This window comes from Eretmochelys imbricata, chromosome 12 (genome assembly GCF_965152235.1).
Source record: "Eretmochelys imbricata isolate rEreImb1 chromosome 12, rEreImb1.hap1, whole genome shotgun sequence".
NCBI lineage: Eukaryota > Metazoa > Chordata > Testudines > Cheloniidae > Eretmochelys > Eretmochelys imbricata.
The window spans coordinates 6,463,183-6,485,316 of NC_135583.1; the positions used below are offsets into that span (position 1 = coordinate 6,463,183).

General features: G+C 41.6%; 1 protein-coding gene and 1 non-coding gene across 13 annotated transcripts in view; both read left to right on the plus strand.

Annotated features, from left to right (window-relative positions):
- CNOT1 (CCR4-NOT transcription complex subunit 1) overlaps positions 1-22,134 on the plus strand; it is a 91,336-nt gene that overhangs the window by 46,859 nt on the left and 22,343 nt on the right. For all 12 annotated transcript variants that reach the window (XM_077831457.1, XM_077831448.1, XM_077831447.1 and 9 more), the window contains 8 exons: positions 9-149; positions 1,564-1,743; positions 5,754-5,870; positions 6,289-6,399; positions 7,429-7,506; positions 7,826-8,003; positions 9,094-9,224; positions 14,537-14,833. In XM_077831457.1, coding sequence (XP_077687583.1) covers positions 9-149; positions 1,564-1,743; positions 5,754-5,870; positions 6,289-6,399; positions 7,429-7,506; positions 7,826-8,003; positions 9,094-9,224; positions 14,537-14,833 — 1,233 coding nt within the window. The remainder of the gene's footprint in view (positions 1-8; positions 150-1,563; positions 1,744-5,753; positions 5,871-6,288; positions 6,400-7,428; positions 7,507-7,825; positions 8,004-9,093; positions 9,225-14,536; positions 14,834-22,134) is intronic.
- LOC144273072 (small nucleolar RNA SNORA46) lies at positions 4,342-4,480 on the plus strand. Its single transcript, XR_013347727.1, has one exon. It is a non-coding gene; the product is annotated as a small nucleolar RNA SNORA46 (small nucleolar RNA).

The window sequence follows — 22,134 nt, forward strand, 5'->3', positions numbered from 1 at the left end:
TTCTACAGCCTTCCATTAATACAACCAACATTGATACCTTGCTAGTGGCAACAGATCAGACTGAGAGAATTGTGGAACCCCCAGAAAATGTTCAGGAAAAAATTGCTTTCATCTTCAATAATCTGTCTCAATCAAATATGACACAGAAGGCAAGTGTGACAGAACGTTACCTTGTTTCATTTTATTACCTGTTTCTAGCAGGAAGTAATCTGTTCTAATGTCATGGATGATGAAGGTGAACAGAAATTCTTGCAAAAACAAACCTTGTAGATCTTAATCTAACTACAACTATATTTTGTAAAACATTAACTAATTTCCTCTCATCTCAGAGTTTTGAGTTAGTAGCCCTTCTACTGTGGGAGTAGAAGATGTATATTCCTACAGCACTGCATTGAATAACTCCCATTCCCCCCCTTTTTAGGGAGACCTACTTGAAATCTCATTGCTTACATTTTTTGGTCTTTTTTTTTTTTAAAAAAATAGTTTCGGGTGCGACTGATGTACAGGGGTAGGTGTCACACAGAAACATGCTTTGTTTAATTAAAAAAAAAAAAATTGATGGCAAATTCAGGGACCGCTCTAGTACTTGAAACTATTACTAACTTTTTAAAATGGACTAGATTTCAAGTAAGTCCTTCTAAAAGATATTCTTTTCATCCTATTTTTCAACAATTCTCCCAAAGACAAGAGTACCAAGATGAAATAGTAGTGACCAGTGTGTGGGTGAGATTCTGTGGCCTGCGTTGTGCGGGAGGTTGGACTAGATGATCATAATGGTCCCTTCTGACCTTAGTATCTATGAATCTGTTAGTGTTTCTATATTTCACATCAAAGAAATATGTGGTATCCAGTAATCTTTGAATAGTTAACTGCTCTTGTTCAATGGTGCTGCTTCATTCTTGTCACAAAGCAATATCATTTGTCTAAACTAGAACTGTGTATTGTCACATTCTCTTCCCCTCTGGTTTCAGGGGAACACTTCCTAGTAGGTAGCTGCTATAATAATGTTTTGTACCAGTCATATAATTTTTTGGACAATACTTTGATGGCTGTTTTTGGTGTGATCTAGACAAGTGTTCACATTGCAGAAAATGCAACCACAACGAATACCTGTTTTATGATCAGAGCTAAGGATTGTATAGTCAGACTAAGCTGCTCTCCTCTTCCACTAGAGTCTCTAGGTTAGAGTTTAGGCACATGCTAACAGTAGAAACCTACTCTGGTGCAGCCACCCAGGGTCTCTGTTCTGTGTACAGACAGCTTCCTTGTCCAGGGCTGTCCTTTAGTAAGTTATACTAAATTAAACTTTCTTTAATGATCTGTACTGTAGTAAACATCCAAAATGTCACAAAAGATGGGGATACTGCACTCTAGTGCTTGAAACAGATTTAAGTTGATTCATTGGCTAAAGTAATCCTGAATGACCAAAATGGTTCTGGAATCACTCAGTCAAAACAAACACTAAAATATTTAGTAAAATTTATGATCACTACTGATCATGTCATTTGCCCACAATCTGTTTTCATCGTAATTTCTGTGACTTTCGGTTTGTGGTGGAGCCAGGTTGAGGAGCTGAAGGAAACTGTGAAAGAAGAGTTCATGCCTTGGGTTTCACAGTATCTTGTGATGAAGAGAGTCAGTATTGAGCCAAATTTTCACAGCCTATACTCAAATTTCCTTGACACTCTTAAGAATCCAGAGTTTAACAAGATGGTTCTGAATGAAACCTACAGAAATATCAAGGTGAGTAGTATATCACTTTTCTTCTGATACTTCATTGAAGTTTTCAATAATACAGACACTGCACCGCTATCCAAATATGGCATGGAACTTCTAAATTATCCATAACTTATCAAGTAGACAAGTTTTTTTCATAATGTGGGTAGGAAAAGAGCCTTGAGTACTACAAATGGCCTTTTAGATGGCCCTTTCTAAACCTTGAGTAGGTTTGGTATCTACCTGTGCTACTATTTTGGCTGAGCACTCTCCTGCAAGGCTTGGTTGACAGGGACAAAAGTTCATTATGAAGCTCTTTTGTCATGGGAGGATGGGGGAAAGATGTTTTCCTTAGCAGACTGCATACCTCCATAAGACTGAGACCTTACAATGGTGTATTATTCTTTCTATTGACTCTGCCTGTTGGTTACTAACAATTAAAATAATGTAAAGAGACATTGATAGGGACACAATCAACTTAAAAACTGCACTTGCATCTGGAGAATTATATACCTAAAAACATACGTGAAAGATTAGAGGGGAAAATGTTTGCATTTGACAGCACTCTGTATAGGTAACTTCTGTGCTACTGTTCGAAATTAAAAAAAAAAAACCTCCCCCCTCCCACACACAGAAAAGATTATTTCTTTAAAGGGAAAATGGAGTTATAAAACCAACTGCTTGGGAGACTCCAGAGCAGGTGTAGTATGTTCAACTGCTGTTAACTAGTCTATAGAAAAATAAGTAATCTGGTTTGGTGTTAACATACATAAATCCAACAAAATTAAAAACTGTTTTTCTGAAACATTTGTATTAAATCTTTATATTAAACCATTCAGAATTTCATATAACATGGGAAGACAGTGTCCAGATGGTCATTATTTTAACAATCATAACTTTATAGAAAGGGGAGCAATCCCTTAATTTTATTTCATGTAGAGTAAGGTTTTTGGGTTTTTTTGGACAGGACTACTAAATTCCAAAAAGCCTAGTTCAGTAGACCTGGAGCAACTGAGCTTATGTCAGGAAATAGGATATATCTATCAACATTTTTTTGGCTGCTAGTTATCTATTACAAAACCTGTTTAGTATAACAGCGCTTTTGGTTTAGATAACTAGGTTTTGAATCTGACAACTAAGACTTCAGTGTGTAAACTGACTGGCTTGATAGCAGTATGTTGCTACTTTTTTCTCTATCAGTGACTTGTTAATTTTCAACTTCTTATAGTAACATTATTGCAGTTGGGATAGACTTTAATTAAATACTTGTGCTTACAGACTGTAGTGAATGGCCAGCTGAAATACTGTACCTATTATTTGTACCAAGAATCGGAGTTGCAGATAGAGCCTTCTTGAATGCATATCCAGGAAAATGGTGACCAGTTAATGGATGTCTTATAGATGTCATTCGTTGTAATAAATTGAAGAAATTAAATTGTCCTGTTGGAACTGACTAGTTCATTACGTAGGATTTCTGAAGCAAAACACTAGTGCCAGTCCTTTAAATAAGACATGCAGTGACGAATCTAGGGGTGTCAGTCCTTGATCCTACAGTTTACACCATTGAAGGACTTGTCTAAATGGCAAGAGTTCTGGCTGGTTTAAAGGTGTGATTAGAAATCAACTCACTTGTACTAGTGAAAAGGTTGTGTGGATGCTCTTACTTGTTTTAAATTGGGCTCATTTTTGATTTAGCTTAAGTTGATTGATATATGTTGAAGCTAAATTTAAACAAGACAGTCTTAAACAAAAGTAAGTATCCACACGGTTTGCAGTGGTTTAACTGTAACCTTGTAAATTGGTGTAGACAACCCCCGAATTAAACGGGCAAAGCCATGCAGATACACAATATACTGGCTTACTGCTGGATAAACTTAATCTCAAGGCAGTCATGTTTTTAAAAATGTCTTCTGCAAAGTATTTCATTGTTAATCCACAAGTCATGTGCCTTAATTTTAAGGGTTTGCGTGAATGATAGTGGCCATTTTTGTCAGCGAGTTCTCAAGTGGAAAAGATTGCATGGAAGGTGTTAAGACAGTAGGAAAATACTGAAGGAGCACTTAAGCAGCTTGAGGGAAGCATAGTTTGTGTACTGCTTTCACAACAGAAGTGTGAGGGAGAACATAAGAACGGCCATAGTGGGTCAGACCAAAGCTCCATCTAGCCCAGTATCCTGTCGTCTGACAGTGGCCAATGCCAGTTGTTTCAGAGGGAATGAACAGAACAGGTAATCAAGTGATCCATCCCGTCTCCCATTTTCCACTTCTGGCAAACAGAGGCTAAGGACGCTATCCCTGCCCACCCTGGCTAATAGCCATTGATGAACCTATGCTCCATGAATTTATCTATTCTTTTTTGTATCCTGTTAGTTTTGGCCTTCACAACATCCTCTGTCAGAGTTCTACAGGTTGACTGTGCATTGTCTGAAGAAATACTTCCTTTTAAGGAAGCTTTAAACCTGCTGTCTGTTAGTTCCATTTGGTGACCCCTGGTTAGAAGGGTGTTAAAATGAAAGTGGAAGTGCAGGCAGGGGAAGATGAAATCCAGCCAACTTTTAACATAAATTTTTCATTTTCCACTTCCCATTTCTACAAAACGGGAGTGAATTGGCAGTATATGTCAATTAGCACTATTCTTAAACCTGTGGATGGGATTTCTCTCCACTATAGGTTACGCTGTAGTGCAAAATAATTCCTTGGCACTCTTCTGAGCACAACTGACCACCTACCATTTGGTTGATGCTACTGTAAGCTAAGGAACAGAACTACATGTTTAAAAGGTTTTCAGAGACCAGAACTGACTCAAACTATTTGGGAAACTAACTACTTATGCTTCACTGCTGATGGTTTACATGCCGTTCTATGGGAGGTATGCAGTGTGTTTGTAGCCATGTTTGGTCCCAGGGTATGAGACAACGCAAGGTGGGTGAAGTAATACCCTTTTTATTGGATAGACTTATGTTGGTGAGAAGCTTTCGAAGGCTTACATAGCTGCTTCACATCTGGGAAATGTGCTTAGTGTCACAGCTAAATACAAAGTGAAACAAATTGTTAATCATAAGAAGCTTTCAAGGGACTACTGAAGGTGATGTTAACAGGTCACTTCACCTTGAATGGTCCCTTGAAATGTGCATTAGCTACTTACGCTAAACAGTCCTTTCCACCTTGTATTTAGTGGTGATACCTAAGGCCTGGTCTACACTGTGCACTTAGGTTGAGTTAAGGAGCCTCGCATCGACCTAGAGGCCAAAGTGTCTTCGCTTAAACTTGTCTCCTTCAACAGAAGTGCCCCTCTATGCTGATTTAGTAACACCACTCCGAGTGGTGTAGAGTCACAGTTGATGTAATTTGATCAACAGTGTCAGTGTAAATACTGCGTTGCTTATGTGGATTTGTTGGCCTCCAGGAGCTGTCCCACAATGCCCCACACTGACAATACAATTGATAAAGTGCTCCTTGTGAGGAAACGCATCACTGACATGAGCCAAGTGTGCATACAAACAGTTTAATTGGCGTGTCTCTATGCTGACATAAGTTAGGTCAACATAATTTTGTAGTGTAGACATGGCCTGAGTACTCTTTCCAGGCCTGAAGAGCTTTCTGTAAGCTCGAAGCTTCTCTCCAAGAGAAGTTGACCTAATAAAAATAGATATCACTTCACCCACACCCTGTCTCACTAGGTAGGAGGGATTTCTAGCTGTTTTTCAAGATACATAGGTGTGGTAGTCCTGGCATGGAGTTGTACTTTTCTGTATCTTGTCAGTTTACTTTTTTAGGCTCCTTGAAGGAGAAGAACTTATTGTAGTTCTTGTTACAGGACAGGCTAGTAGGGGGACTGTTCCTAGAAACTTGACAAACCATAGTTTCAGTGTATTCAAGTCAAAGGACTGTCTCCTTCATGGTTTAAGTGTAGCTAAATACTTCAGTGGTCTAGAACTCAAGACTTTCTAAAGTCAATGTGTATTAAATGCTTAAATTGGCTTTGGGTGTTTATCTCATAGTTTTATGTCTAAGTTGTTCTCCTTTTTAATCTGTTAGGTGCTACTGACATCAGATAAAGCTGCAGCCAACTTCTCTGACCGTTCCCTTCTGAAGAACCTTGGCCACTGGCTGGGAATGATCACACTGGCTAAAAATAAACCCATCTTGCACACGGTGAGCTCCTAATCTGTCCCCAAAAACCTGTTGACTTCAAATCTGTCACAAGCTTAAGAAATTCAGCTAAACTCTTAGTTCTTTCCTTTTTGTACAACAAGTTTGCTGAAGTACAAAAATCTGATTCTCTAGTTTAAAAGGCTTATGAACATTTTGATACCTTGTTTATCAAAGGTTCCTAAATCCATACTTCTGTGATATTTAAGTAACTTTGTCCCCATAAATACACATTAGGTACACTTTGAAATGTTTACTATCTTGTGTGCGAAGTAATTACTTCCCACAAAAAGTAGCAGCTCCATAAAATTCTAAGGTCTTGATTCAGCAAATGTCAATGCTATAATGAAACTGTAGCCCTACAAGAAATAGGAGTGTTTATCCCACCCCCAAGTTTAATTGACATATTTTTGTGTTTTAGGATTTGGATGTGAAATCGTTACTTCTGGAGGCTTATGTTAAGGGGCAACAGGAGTTGCTTTATGTAGTGCCATTTGTTGCCAAAGTCTTAGAATCTAGTGTCAGGAGTGTGGTAAGTGAACTCAAACCTGCTAAATGAGACCTAACTATTGAAGTAGCTCTCCAAACTAGCTAGCAAAATATCATGTAACAAATGTAAACTAAATGTAGATTTTTTTTTAACAAACGATTCATTCAAAACTAAATATCTTATGTCAGGTGATTGGGAAGGAAATGGATGGAAACAAGGTGTTCAGAGTTTAGAGATATTGTGACCTGGGAACAAAGGGAAAAGAGATCTTTTAGATGTTGCACTTTGTTCTGGAAGGTTTCAGAGTAGCAGCCGTTAGTCTGTATTCGCAAAAAGGAAAGGAGTACTTGTGGCACCTTAGAGACTAACAAATTTATTTAAGCATAAGCTTTTGTGAGCTACAGCTCACTTCATCGGATGCATTCAGTGGAAAATACAGTGGGGAGATTTATATACATTGGTAACATCCATTGTTTCATGTTCTCTATGTATATAAATCTCCCCACTGTATTTTCCACTGAATGCATCCGATGAAGTGAGCTGTAGCTCACAAAAGCTTATGCTTAAATAAATTTGTTAGTCTCTAAGGTGCCACAAGTATTCCTTTTCTTTTTGTTCTGGAAGAAAGGGTTGGTTGGAATATATGTGCATTGTTCCTCTTTGCCCACAAATGGGGAAAGTCCCAGAGCCCAGTTTTCTTCTAAATCTCATTAGCTTTGTGTCCCTTTCTCCTTCCTGGATCAGCTTTTGTCCTCCCCAGTTCTACTTCTGCAATGGCAGTGTTGATCTGGCAGATGAAAACCACAATGAACTGGCTCCTTCTAATGTTCCAGTTTGGAATTGACTTTAATGCTAAACTGAGGTGTTCCCCCAAATGTACTGCTGGGACAGAATATTGCTATACTCTACATAAACGCCATTATTGAAAAATATGTCCTTGTTCTTTCACAGCCATACAAATTGCTGTTAATGTGTTTTTTGGTTTTAAAGTACACTTGTGCTGAGTTTTAATTTACACCTTTTGGAAAGGAATTGCTTTGTCTGATACACCTCTCTCCAATTCTCTGGTAGGTTTTCAGGCCTCCAAACCCCTGGACGATGGCAATCATGAACGTTTTAGCTGAGCTGCATCAAGAACATGACTTAAAAGTAAGTTGCTTTTAACATTTTTCTACACTTACTGAACATTAATGGATTTTCTTGACTGATCAGCTTAGCAAAATGTAATGCAGGAAGACTGTTGGATTTCCAGACTTCAGTCCTCAACTCCATCTTTAAAGTATTGCTTAATTTGACTGAATTTAGATAACTTATTTAGTCATGGTGCTAACTTTGGTGCTTCTAGACAGTCCCCTTGCAGAATATTGGTCTAATGCCTAGAGTCTTAAGATATGAGAGGTAAAATGGAAAACAGAGGGGTTCCTTTATTAGTGTAACCTAAAATGATCATACTGGAATTGTTGTGCAGCTAAATCTGAAATTTGAGATTGAGGTGCTCTGCAAGAACCTTGCACTAGACATCAATGAGCTGAAACCTGGAAACCTCCTGAAAGACAAGGATCGGTTGAAAAATTTGGATGAACAGCTATCTGCTCCAAAGAAGGATGTAAAACAGCCAGAGGAGCTACCACCGATCACCACAACCAGTAAGTAATTGAAGTTTCAGCTGTATTGCAAAAATACAATCGGCTGCTTTTGAAGTTTAAAATGAGGCTTGCTAAACTACTTATAGCAGCAGGGTTTAGTGATAGTGTATATTTGGCGAGAACCCAGAATCTGGAGAAGGAATTGAGGAGAAAGCTTCTAGACATGTTTGCATGTACCAAAAACTGAACCCTTCCTCCTTTCCCAGATATCACTTAGGGGACAAGTAAAGCTCCCATATTTGTCATGCTGTTTGCCAGAATGGCGTGCTCGGTTTTTTACAAGGGTACGTTGTTTAGCCTATCCCCTGATATGGATACCAGTGGGCTGCTTTTCATCTGTTCCCTATCCTTTGACCTGTCTGAGTTGGTGCTCTCCCACTGGTAGAGCACTTGGGTCATTGACATGTCATGGTGTCAAGCTGCAGTCCCCAGTGAAGGATGTACCAAAAACTGTTCACATGCTTGGGGTGTGTACGCACCATGGCCTTAAACAAAAAAGCAGGATAGCGAGGATCACTTATTATTCTGCAGGATTGTTTTTAAACTCTTCATAAGTGTAATATAAGTAAGCAGTCCTGTGTAACTTACGCTATCTCATAAAAGAATCTTATGTAGTGGGCTTGAATGAAAAGTGTACAATTACAAAGTCTCAGTGCTTGAACAGACAGACTGGGACATCAGTGAAGTGAGATGCCTGAACTATAGACTAAATTACTTCTTTTTTTTTTTTTCAAAAGAAATGAGTGGAAATAATGATGTATATCAGGTGTAAATAACATGTAAATACTATATGCTGGGGAGGGTGGCAAGATGCACTTGCAGAAAAGTAGCCAAGGATTGCTATAATTGTGCATGACACAGTAAATAATGCTGTCTTTCTACAAGCTAAGGTGGAGATATGGTGTAAGCTGTTACTGGCTTATCACCCTGCTTTTTCAGAAGCTTTGCGATTAAATGGTTAAAGCTTAATTTTTCAAATGATGTACTTTCCAAGTGTACAAGGCAAGCATAGAACTTTAGTTTCTTAATGAATTAGTTTCTAGAAAGGAAGCAACTCTAAAGAATTCTTCACAACTTCTGTGTTCTACAGCTGCTTCTACAACCCCAGCTACTAACACCACTTGTACAGCATCCGTTCCTCCACAACCTCAGTACAGTTACCATGACATCAACGTCTACTCTCTGGGAGGGCTGGCTCCGCACATTACTCTAAATCCGACTGTAAGTACTAGAGCTCATTGTGGTTTGTTACAGAAAGTTTCTGTAGTCCAGAGTAGAAGATTGGCCTGCAGGGGCTTTCGCCAAAAAGCACTCTGCTTCTGAAATTGAAGGAACTAGTTATGTTGACTTACTGAAGTTAAGCACAATGTATACAGGTGGTCTGCATCTTTCATACAAGTATTTCAGTCCTCATATGTCCTGCCAGAACTGTTTCTGCACCAAGCTCCTCCTAGGAGTGGTGTCAAATTGCCTTGAAACTTTTTAGGCAAGGATCTACTAGAACCAGAATGAGGCCTATCTGTACCTTGTGAGTTGAACCAAATTGGAATTGATTTTATAGTAAGGTAAGTGCAGTTAGCATCTCTGCATCTACTGGAGTAAGTCCAATCTGTGTTAAAGAGATTCAGTCTTTTACTTCTGAATGCCTGATTAGTCTTCAGTTCCAGGTAGCAGCAGTAACTAAGAATGCTTTTCTGTTACTAGCTAGTACAGTACAGACCCGTTTACGTGCGAATCCGCTTAATGTGCGGTAGCGCCATGCCTCCCAGTGCTGCGTATTTAACACGTGAGACTTGTACTGCGTGTTAACAGGCACTTGCTATGTAGCTCTAAAATTTTTGCTCACTAACTCACTGACCTAGAAATCGACAGGAAGTGCGGAGCGGAAACGTGTTGTATGTCTTTACTGATATTGGTAAAGACGTATCACGCATGTTTAGTCGTCATGCTAGAGAGATATATAATGTATAGTAGTTATATATACTACATTAGAAAATTTTAACCATAGGCCTATATAATGGCAGAAGGCAAGCGTCAGTGTTCCTACACTGTAGAACGAGTAAATAGCGGAGAAACCCAGGCCAAAGTTTCAAAAGATATTGGGATTGCTGAATCTACTCTTTAGTTTTTTAGCCATCCTCAATCTAAACTGAACAGCTTTGTACAAAGTATCGATTCTGCCACGGGGCTTAGGCAAAAACATGTGCGCTGTTCAGCAAAACCCACAGTAGACACAGCCATATGCATGGGGTTTGCCCAGGAAAGGCTGAAAGGAATGCTGCTAAGTGGCCAATTCTTCAAGCCCAAGTGACAAAATTTGGAAATTTAAAGGGATGAATCCTTCCAAGCCAGCAAGTGGTTTATAAATCATTTGAAAAAGCATCATGGCATAGCGCAGGTATTGATTTCTGGAGAAAACCGATGAATCGGCCATGAACGCGTTTCCTGCCGAGTTAAAATCTATTTTACAAAATGAAGACTACCACGAAGAACAACTTTATAATTGTGATGAAACAGCTTTATTTGCAAAACTGCTACCTGATCAGACTTCAGCCTTTAATTACGAGACACAGAAAACAGCTGGATTTAAAAAGAGAAGATCGTGTGACTTTTTTTTTTTGTAGTAATAAGATGGGCAGCCATAAGCTTGCCCTTCTTGTTGGCCGCTTTCATAACCCTCGCTGCTTTAATCACCTCATAGAGCCAAACTGCCAGTAATATATGTTAACAGCAAAAATGCTTGGATGATATACATTTTTGATGATTGGTTCCACAACAGCTTTGTTCCAGCTGTTTGTAAGCCTCTGCAGTCGAAGAAACTCGAAGCCAAAGCACTTTTGCTACTTCACAATTGTCCAGCCCATCCTCCAGCCGAATCACTGGTATCGAGTGATGGAAAAATTTGAGTGCTATACCTACCATTCAATGCAACATCAAAAAGTCAACCTTTAGACCAGGGCATTCTTCAGAATTTTAAAAGCAGTTATCGAGGGGAGCTGATTTCGGTGATTGTCATGCACATCTTCAGGCATTTCCAAATTCCTGAAACAGTTAAACATCCAATGAAGTGAGCTGTAGCTCACGAAAGCTTATGCTCAAATAAATTGGTTAGCCTCTAAGGTGCCACAAGTACTCCTTTTTGCGAATACAGACTAACACAGCTGCTACTCTGAAACCTTAAACATGAAGGAAATGTATTTAGTTAAAACTTGGGACGGAGTAAAACAAAAGTCCATTGAAAACTGCTGGATGAAGGCTCTTGGTGATGCCTTTTCTGTCAAAGATGGCTCAGACTCAGAAAACTCCAACAGTGGCACTGATTCAGAGCCAGACATGGAAGGATTTTTGGAAGAAGGCGTCCTACAAACATGTACTCAGACAAAAGAGGATAAAGGTTAAAGGTAAACTTCTTTTTCAAATGATAAAAGGTTTTAGTTTGGATATGTCACCGGAAATCCATTACCAAGTGGCTGGAGATGGATGAAGATTGTCCAACTTCAGAATTTCTGTCCGAGGAAGAAATATTAACAGGCTGCAAGGCTACGTCGGACCACGAAAGTGATGGTGAGGATGTCGTTGAAAAGGTCAAAATTTCACCCACAGAAGCCCTTAGTGTTGTAGAAACTGTTGTAAGATTTATGGAGGAGCAAAATGCGGAAAATAACAAAATCATTCATCTGTGGCAAGTGAGACTTCATAAGAGGGGAAAAAATGCAAGCCAGAAAGAGCAGAAAATAATGGCGTTTTTTTCTAAGTGAATCATAGACACTTTTTTCAGCATGGCCCTTTTAACCCACGGTCCGTTAACCCATGGTTGCGACTGCTTGACTCCCAACATCTGTAAGGAAACAGGTCTGGACTGTAGTTATGGTCTAACGTTGCTAATGTGGAAGAGGTGATACTTTTATCCACCGCCAGGTATGACTATTGCAATAGGCTATATTTATCCCACCCTTAAAGATCCTTTCAAAACTTCTGCCTCAGTAGAATGCAGTCGATTAGAGTAACCACAGCTTACAGGAGTGCACAAAGCACAGGTGTGGCTAAATTTTTTTAGGTACAGTTTGAGTTCCTTTAATGTAAAAGTCAGTATAGTTTAGGATTGACTGCATAAAGACCGCTTTACTACTGTTATGACAACTGAGATCAGCTGAGGCTGCTTAGCTGACTCGAACTGCACCCTGCTTCTAGTCAAGAGTGAACATGTTGGAGTCAGTGAGCATAGAATTTACTCTGGCAGGCCATCAGAACGCTAACTTTCACTGATGTGCAAAATCAATCTCTTCAGCCAAACCTCTGTGGAATGGGTCAAAACTAAAATGTTCTGTGTTGAGTTGTGATATTTTTCTGTTGTGAACTAACTGCAATTGTCTAAACAATTGTACGTAGGAGTACCTCAATGCTAAGTCTTTAATAGGTGCAGGGAAAGCATCTGTCTGTGTACACTAGACAATTTTTAGAATGCTGGTACTGAATACTTAATTTCATATAATTTTCATCTGTATGTGAAGCTCTGCTTGATTGGTTTAGTATTTTAAAACGAACTGATGTCATGAATGACGAGTGGACACCTGAACCTTTTTCAGTTAGCCTACTGTAAATTTTGATTGCTTCACTTCCTCATTGGCATTGAGAGGTTTTTTTGTAACCTTTTTTAAGATACCAGTTGATCCTCTAGTGAGAGAAGGCCCTGAAACACACACTCTTGTATCAGAGGCCCAGTCTGAGGCCTGAAGCCTGAACCAAAGTACTTCCAGGCAGTGTTAAGCAAAGCTGGGCTGTGAGCCAGAGGCAGGTGCCACTCTCAGAAGTCGGCAAGAAAAGGTTGTTAGAAGCACATGCGCACACGCACAAGTGCTAATGAGAGGAACTTGCTCCAGGATGGCATCAGAACACTCCACAGACATAACAAGGAACAGGCAGGTGCATCTTAAAGATAGGGTCAAAAGAAAAACATGATGGATAGATTTGTTTGAACTATGACGAGTAATCAGTCCTGCAGCTGTATAAAAGTAGGTTCAGGAGCTCACATCTTTGTCCAGCCTAGGGGGCAGTGGAGTGTCCCGCCACTGACTGACTGAACTGTGTTCATTGCCAGGGAGCACAAATTGGTAGTATGCCCTGTAGAGTCTACAGGGAACTATTATTGTGCTTCGTTTGACAATAAACCTGGCTCGGGTTCCTTCATACCTTACTAGAGTCTGTGGTTTTTGGGGGTTCTCTCGGAGCCTTCTGTGTTAGCTATCTGCGCAGAGCGGAGGCAGCACAGAGGGAACACACGCAGCCGACTTATCGAACCAGAGCAGAGCACCACACTGGTAGCTACCAACGACAGATTCCACCGGCAATCTGACTGAAAGAGCTGTCCAGAGCAAAGCCTGTTGAACTTGTAGGTCTCATTTCACTCTTGGGCACACTTGAACATGGGTGGACAACTGCACCAACAAATATTTTAAGGAGACTTAGTTTCTTTCAGTTAGTCTCAGGTTTTACAAGTAACACTAGGAGGTGTTTTTAAAAAAAACAAAAGAGCATTTTCTGTTTTTGTGCATTGGGATAGCACTTTGTCTATCTTCCCTTTTTGTATGGGTTTTTCAGAGCAACAGGGAAAAAACAGTTCACAGGGAATCAGAAGGGGGTGTACTACCTGATACTATCATTTTTAATCCAACTTTATTTTAAATCCCTTTAAGGGATGCCCTTTTGCAAGGTAAAACTGCAGCTTTTGTAGTTTTGCTGCCCTGTCTCCTATATACCTCCCAGTTTCTTTGTCTCTTTGCTTCTTACCCTTTTTAATTGCCTTTCTGTTCATTTCCAGACTTTTTTCTCTAGTTCTTTTTGAAAGGGTTACTTCTGCTCTCTTGTAGCCAAAAGCACTCTGCTACCAATGCTGTCAAACAAGTACCTGTTGGCTGGCTGAGGAGTGAGTGTCTTGTGAGCTGGAAAGCAGTGGTTCACAGCTAAAGTTGCTAAAGTTTCTTGGCAATCCACATGTTCTTTTTTTTAAAAGATCAGAACTATGATTTTATTTTTAAAAATAGATGTAGCAGTTAAACTTGCTGTTTCAAGTGGTCGAACAGGTGATCTCTAGAAATTAATTCATCATTCCATGATCTAATTCAGAGTGGTTGCTTACCTAAGAGCACTCTAGGCAGCTTTCCACATGTTTTGGCCATCTCATCAGTTGCCTAGCTCTATTGGCAGATGTATTCATTGAGCTTTTATATTGGTACATCACCACTTCATGTGTTCAGATGTGTCCCTCCCGAGTTAAGTCTCTATTTTGAACAGATTATTTGGAACAAATAAGATGAACAAAACTAAATCTGACAATTTGAATTTCTGTGATCTACGTACTAAGCTCATACATCAGTCGTGGCTCTATATAAAGATTTAATGTTTTGAAATTGTGGATATTTAGGGCAGAGTGAGTCTTGGAACACTAGTATGACTATATATGTACCTGTTCTTTGACTTTGTTTTGAGCCTTCTGTTGCCTAATCACTTAAAGTGGTTTTCATTTTCCCTTGTAGATTCCACTGTTCCAGGCCCACCCACAGCTAAAGCAGTGCGTGCGTCAAGCTATAGAGCGTGCAGTGCAAGAGCTTGTCCATCCAGTGGTAGATCGGTCCATTAAGATTGCCATGACTACCTGTGAACAGATAGTCAGGAAGGACTTTGCACTGGATTCAGAGGAGTCACGCATGCGTGTAGCAGCACACCACATGATGCGGAACCTGACTGCTGGTATGGCCATGATTACCTGCAGGGAACCTCTGATGATGAGCATTGCTACCAACTTGAAGAACAGTTTTGCTACTGCGCTGCGGGTAAGATGGCGCAACTTCATTGAACTCCACCCATTAGCATTGACTTTCTAATTGATTGCATTGCCATAAGTTGAGTTCTTGTCTATTGGAGTTACCTGGAATCATGAATGTGGGGGTAGAGGATCCCAGGGACCAAGAAATTTTTGTATGATTGGTGTGACCACATGGTTAGCTGAAGTGGAACTAAGTTTGCCTTAAAATAGTAGAGGAGTTAGCCCTCAGTCTTTACAGACCATTGAGAGGCATCTTCTGGTGTCTTTTCCTGATTGCCTTCAGCTTTCCTGCACTTGGCATGCATGGGCCTGCTACCTTTAAAATAGAATCCAAAAGCAATGGGAGATTAGCCCTTGATACTGAAAGTTAAATTTCTTGACAAAATATACAAGTTTGTCTTTGTATATGTGTATATACTTCAGACCATCCATTCCATTCACTTAATTGTTCCATTAGCAAGTATAAAATTGAGAGATTATTCTGTACAATTAAACTGCTTGATTTATTGGCTTTTCTAGAGGCTGTTAAGTCTTCTAACACATTATTTTAAAGCTTCCCCTGTGGTTTTTCTCCATTGGTTAAAGTAATGTAAGATGATACAATTTTGTTTTAAACAATTTATGAACTGCCAGCCCCTAACAAATCCATTTAGTAGGTCATTAGCCAGAAAATTTACCATATTTACCACCAGCACTCAAGTATACGAACCATTTTGGGTAGACATGAGGGTTGAAGCATCATGCAAGTTCAAGGTATAGCTGTTTTGAGGGGTAAAATTAGGGCTCCAGAAGAAATCTGTTTACATCTTGGTTATGGGCAAATCCCTTCCCCCTTTTCTGTGGCTGTGAGGTCATGTTGTAATGGAATGGCTCCATTGCATGGTAATGAGCTTAGGGCAGGATTTCGAGGATCTGTGGTAGGAATATGAAAGCCCCTGGGTTAAATTGGGGGAACTGCTGGCACAACTTCTTGACTCTGGAACTCCCCAATTCATCTGCGAGGGTTGAGGGGCATAGAGTGTAGATCAAGACCTATTATTGCAACGGGTGACTGAGGCATTAGTCAGTTATATGTAATTGTCTTGGTATGGTTTAAGCACTCAGAGGAATGGATGGAGGCTTCTGCCTATCAGAATAATCTGTTAAAAGATACTAACTTAGACTGCCACCTTGTATTTTTCCATTTCAGTCCTAACACAGCTTTAGCAGTTGAGATCACTGATGGCATTGATAAATGCTCAGTGTAACTAGAAAAACATAGTGCATATCTACCATTGCAAACTTCTAGTCCTGGCAGCGCATGAAACTGTGAATAGGTCTCATTATAGCACACTCTTGTTGATGCATCCAGGACTAGATAGCAAATTTATAGCTAGAGTACTGTTTGACTTCTTGTCTCTTCTTTACTTTTAGTACTATAATGGATTTTTATTGTTTTCTTCAAATGAACTGTGAAGGCATCTTATATAATCTCAGGATCACACTGTCACCAGAATGCAGTCTGAATGTAGATCAAATGTTGATCTGATATGCCTGATCCTTTAAATCACTTAACAGATTCCTTCCATTTCAGCAGTATGTGTAGAAACCCTGTTGCCAGGCCAAGAAGGACAGCGCAATCTTCTTCTGAGGTGTTAAAACTAAACCAGGAAAGCATTTTAAAAAATTCATTGCTTTAGTTCTCTGACTAAAACAGAGTGAATACCCCTTTTGGTCTGGCATTTGTAGTTCAAAGGAATTTTGTCAGCTCATCTCGAACAACATTTTGATGCTTCATAAATTGGCTTGAAGTGGCTTTGTGGAGGTAGGTGGGAGGGTGTCACAGATCCACAGGATCTGTGCTATGTCCCAGCTTTTAAACAGTCCTTTGGAGGAACACTTCCAGCGTGCCAGACCCCCAAAGGGTCCCATTCTTAAAGGTAAGCCAGATGGCTTCAGCATCTTGAGTCTTTGGGCTCCAGCACTCCTGTTTCATATCATGAGCTCTGTCTAGCAAGTCCAAATAAGACTTCTTCTGTTCCTAGACTTTTGCCTTCTTCAGGGATTAGTGCACCTCAGCAAGTATTTGCCGTGACATCAAGCAGCCTTTTCAAAACAGTAGGGTTTATTAGTCAACTGAAACACAGCATTGGGAAGTCCTCAAGATAGCATAGAAAAGTAAAGGTGGAGACAGTTCTGACTGGCCAACATCAGGGTTGTACCCAGCCAAGCTACTGAAGAATCCTGTTTTGGCACGCTCCTCCTCTTGGCTTCTTCGATGGTCCCGGGTGAGATCCCTGTGTCTCTCAAAAAGCTATCGCTTGTCCTCGCCCCATCAGCTCTCGGTCCATTGTCTTGGTCCTCTTGCAGGACCCCTACTCAATTTACATGTTCTGCCTGCCACAGTTTCCTACCGTTAGGAATTGTCCCATTCTTGAGGCTCCCCTGGTCTTTCTGGATTCTCCTTGCACATTCCTTCAAAGTGTGACTGCCTAGTATGAGGGGAAAAGTAATGGCATTCCAAGTAGTTGAGGCTCGTATACAATTAAAAGAATGCTCCATTAGGCCCCAGTGAGATTCTGGAGCCTCCTCCCCATCTTGTCAACCTGAGCCTTTGGGTAGTGCCAGTTTGGCACCAGAGTGCTCTAGCTCAGACTCCTGCAGTAGGCCCAGACTCCAAAGGACTGTTTCTCCTCTCCCTCTTGGCACCAAGTGAGATGCTGTGCCCAGGGCTGAGTGCACCAAGAGCTCATGGTGGGGACAGCACCCCTGCTATTGGGAAGTGCTACCGCTCCAAAAGAGTCTATGAAAGGGACCAGGACTGACCCCTGCACCACACATGGGTAGAGGGAGTGTTCATCCCTGGAACACATCATAAGAAAATTCCTGTGCCAAAACTCTCACCCAGCGGATCCACCTGTACCAAGACACTCTCCAGCACTCTTTCTATTAAGCCAGTGGTTCTCAAAAGTTCGTATTGGTGACCCCTTTCACACAGCAAGCCTCTGAGTGCAATCCCCCATATAAATTAAAAACACCTTTTTTTATATTAGCACTATAATTGCTGGAGGCGAAGTGGGCTTGGGGTGGAGGCTGACCACTTGCAATCTCCCATGTAATAACCTCGGGACCTCCTGTTTGAGAACCACTGTATTAGGTCTGAATATGCTCTTCAGAGGACCTGGCAGTTTTACACTGATCCCGAGTCACTGATCCTTTCGGACCGGATGGTATCGGGGGACATCCCTAAATCATTGGCACATCGTTTGCCAGTCCCAAGCACCAGCCATGCTGTCGGCACTTGGATGCTGTCAGTGTACTATTTGCTGGTTACTGTGACCATTTGAGTGGTCGCTTTGCCAATAGTTGGATAACTCCTATTCCTCAGACGAGCAGAAAGAGATACCAGTGGTTCCCCTGGGTGGTCTGAGTCCAGACATCAGCTCAGACAGTTTCCAGAGGCTCCTAGTTGCCTTCACCCCCTTGTGATCTGCATTGTTGGGTTAGTGACTAGTAGTACCCTCCTTGGGAACTGACTCGTATCCTTATGATTCCACCGTTTGAGCTCCTGAGGTCCGTACTTTTGAGTCCCTGACTATGAGGGCACTGGGTGGTGATCTTTGACACTGGTGCCCAGAGGAGCCTCAGTCCTTCCCAGATTGCTTGTTGAGCAGGAACAGCCAGTACAGCTGGAACTGTCAGCAGCACTTTTTTCCTCTCCAGACAAGGCAGTAACATTGGCCTCTTCCTCAGCACTGGATGATCCTAGGCGGTATTGGGGACCTATTGAGGAGGATCACAGAAACTCTCTAGAACCCACTAGAAAAGGTTCACAATCTTACTTGTAAACTCCTGGATAGTCTCCAGACTGCAGCTCAGTCCAAGTTGGCACTGCCTGCAAATAAGGCCTGATTAGAGCCCACTAAGACGTGCTGGCATACACCAGCTACCTGTGCCTCAACCCCATTTTGTTCTTTCTCAGGGGGCAGAATATTTCTTTTCCTACCCTATCCAAGCTCCAGGCAGTCAGGGAACAAAACAGGATGCACTAGCATAGGTATACCCCTTTGGACAAAGATTCAAGGAGACTAAAGCTCTTTGGCAAAAGCTTTTCATCAGACAGTTTACTGTTCTGCAGAGTGAATGATCAGGCATTAATGTCCAAATAGGATATTAATTACAGTAAACTGTTAGCTTATTAGCAAGCTAATTCTCACAGAAATGTAAGCCTAAATTCCAGGCCATCCTGGACAAAGGGAAACTAGTTGCCCGATCATCTCTCTGTGCATTCCCGATGCAGTGGACTTGGCTTTCTGCCCAGTGGTCACTTCAGTGGTTGAGGCAGGCTTCTTGGTTGCAGTTCTCAGAATTCCCAAGGCAATCCAAGGAACAGTAGAGGATCTCCCCTTCAAGGGTAACAACCTATTGAGCGAGAAGACAGATGAGGAGCTTCACTCCTTCAAGGACTCTTATGCCACCCTCTGCTCTTTGAGGATATATACTCAGGCACTTCATAGGAAATGTTGCAGGCTGTCTTCTCATCAGTACCACCTAGCCGTATAGCCTAAGCTCCCTAAGAAGCGCTAGAGGATACAGCAGAAGAGATAAACCACAACCACTGCCTTCCCCTCTTCAGTCTCACCTGCCTCCTAGGAAGGCACCACCACCCCCTTAGATGGCTGCCTGACACGTTTCTCCTAATGTGGCAGTGTATCGCATCGGACAGATTACAGTTAAGTGTTATCTCTACTAGCTACCTAGAATTCCTTGCTGCCCCCTTCTCCAAACCTCTCTCCCTATCTCTTCAAGGACCCCCTCTCATGAGAGCATTCTCAGACAAGAGGTGGACTCCCTAATCCAGTTAGGGGCAGGAGAGCCTGTACCACCCCCACATGGGGGAAGAACTTTTATTCCAAACATTTCCTCATCCCTAAAAAGAAAGCAGGGCGGGCCTGAAGAGCCATCCTGGACCTTGCAGCGAAATGTCTTCATTCGTTCTTCAAGATTTAAGATGACTACACTGGCCACTGTAATCCCCTCCCTGAACAAAGGCATTTAGTATGTGCCTCTTGATTTGAAGGATGCTTATTTTCATGTAGACCTTCACCCCACACAGAGAAGCTTCCTGTGCTTTACAGTGGGCTTAGACCACTTTCAACAGAGTGCCCATTCAGCCTCTTGATAGCCCTAAAGGTTTTTATGAAGGTACTGTCCATGGTAGCAGTGGATATGTGCTGACAAGGCAGCCTAATATTTCCCTACCTAAGTGATTGGCTGCTCAAGGGACAGTCATATGAGAAGGCACAGGTACCAGTTGCCTCCTTACCCAACTCTTTCCTTCCTTGGGCTTTCAGGTAAATCTAGAAAAGTCTCCTTTAATCCTTGCACAAGTTATAGAATTACCTTGGGACAGAGGCCCAACTTTGGCTCAGCCCCCAGATGACAGTCCAATTCTACCTGATCCTGGTAGGCTATATGGCCTCATATACCTACATGATCCCCCTTTGCAAGGCTTCACTTATGGTGTCTGCAACCATGCCTGATGACAGTCTACACTTTGAGCAGGGTCTCCCTGGACAAATGAGTCTTGCTTCTGCAGAGCATCTGGCCATCACTCACCTGGTAGGAAAGGAAGGATAGTGTGTGTGGAGGGGTTCACTTTGTTCTCACATCACCCACCAAAGATAGGCAACACACACACATGACTATACTGCTCAGGGTCTCCAAACTCTGCAGTAGTCCTGATTCTTTGTCTTCTCAAGCTTCAGGCAGTGCATGAAGTGTGCAAGATATTCCTACCCTTCATATGGTCCACATTTGTCCAGATCAGGTGGGACAACATGACTGTTTTGTTTTATATAATAAACAAAGGGGAGTGAAGTTTGTCCCACTCTGCCAGGAGGCAATCAAGCTCTGGAACTGGTGCATCACAAGTGGGAGCTGTACTCTTCAGGAGTATTGTATAATTTTCAGCAGTAGGGATTCCCATCCTGGGACCTCTTTACAATCCAAAGAAACATGTATGCAGCCTATTGCTCTCAAGCTGCCATGGGGCACAATTCCAGAGGGCATGCCTTCCTGATACAGTGGCTGGACTCAAGAAGATCAGGCAGGAAAAGGCAGCAGTAATCTTGATGGTGGCCTTGGTGGTGGCCAAGGCAGTTCTAGTTCACTGTCCTACAGATGGCCTCTGGCCCATCTGTACACTTAATGCCTCAGAAAGGAAACAGGATCATCCATCCCAACCCAGCCTCTGTCCATCTGGTAGTCTGGATTTTGTATGGACAACAAATTTTTAGAGAGCATGTTCGCAAAAAGTACAGTCCATCCTCAGTGACAGCAGGAAACCCTCAAGAAGGAAGGGCTATACCGCCATGTAGAACGATTTTTCATTTGGTATCAGCAATGTCACTTATCTTCTGTGAGGGGTCTGCGGTGCCTCTTACCTGGAGTATCTTCTCTCCTTGAACACATCGGCTGTATCCATTAGTTCACTACTTAGCAGCTATTAATGCTTTTCCTGCTTCAATGGAGTACTGCTTGGTTTTCCTCATCCCACAACTGTGAAATTCCTAAAAGGCATTATTAGAACATTTCCTCCAGTATTAAAACCTGGTGCAGTCGGCACATATGAACCTTCAACTTGAACCCATAAGTCCCTTATCAGCTCCAAGGTGCTGCCCTGCATCTCTCCATTCACACTTTTAGTAAGCATTTTTACCCAGTGCAAGCTTCTGCCAAGGATGCTTCCTTTGTTTCAGCATTCCCGCAATTGTGGTGTGGAAAATTTCCTTACACCCTCCTCTGTGAGCACTATTTGAGAGTTCACCCGCAGTGCCTGCCCAGCATGTGAAGGAAGGAAGGTTACTGCTCTTATTGTAATATAGTTCTTCAAGATGTGTGGTCCCTATGGGTATTCATGTCCCATTCTCCTTTTTCCCTCTGTTCAGATTCTCACTTGATTCATGGCAGAGTAGGAACTGGAGAGGCAGTTGGTCTGCACCACCCTTTATACCCTCGGTTCAGAGCTTGAGGTGTAGGGCACAGGTGCGGACCAGTTGAATATTCTTCCAGTCTTAGACGTATAGAGTGTATGCCCGTGTATAGTGAGTCCCATGGGGACCACACATCTTGAAGATCTCCAGTTACTATAAGGTAAGTAATCTTCCTTTTCTGACAGTCTAGCCTTCTTAGAGGTGAGATCACCCATTTCTGTAGACTTGAGTCATAGAAAATTGGATATGATGCAAGCATCCACCTCGAGTTTCATGCTTAAAATGGATACATTGGATTTTTGCCTGCAGATGCTGACAACTCTCTTTTTGGGAG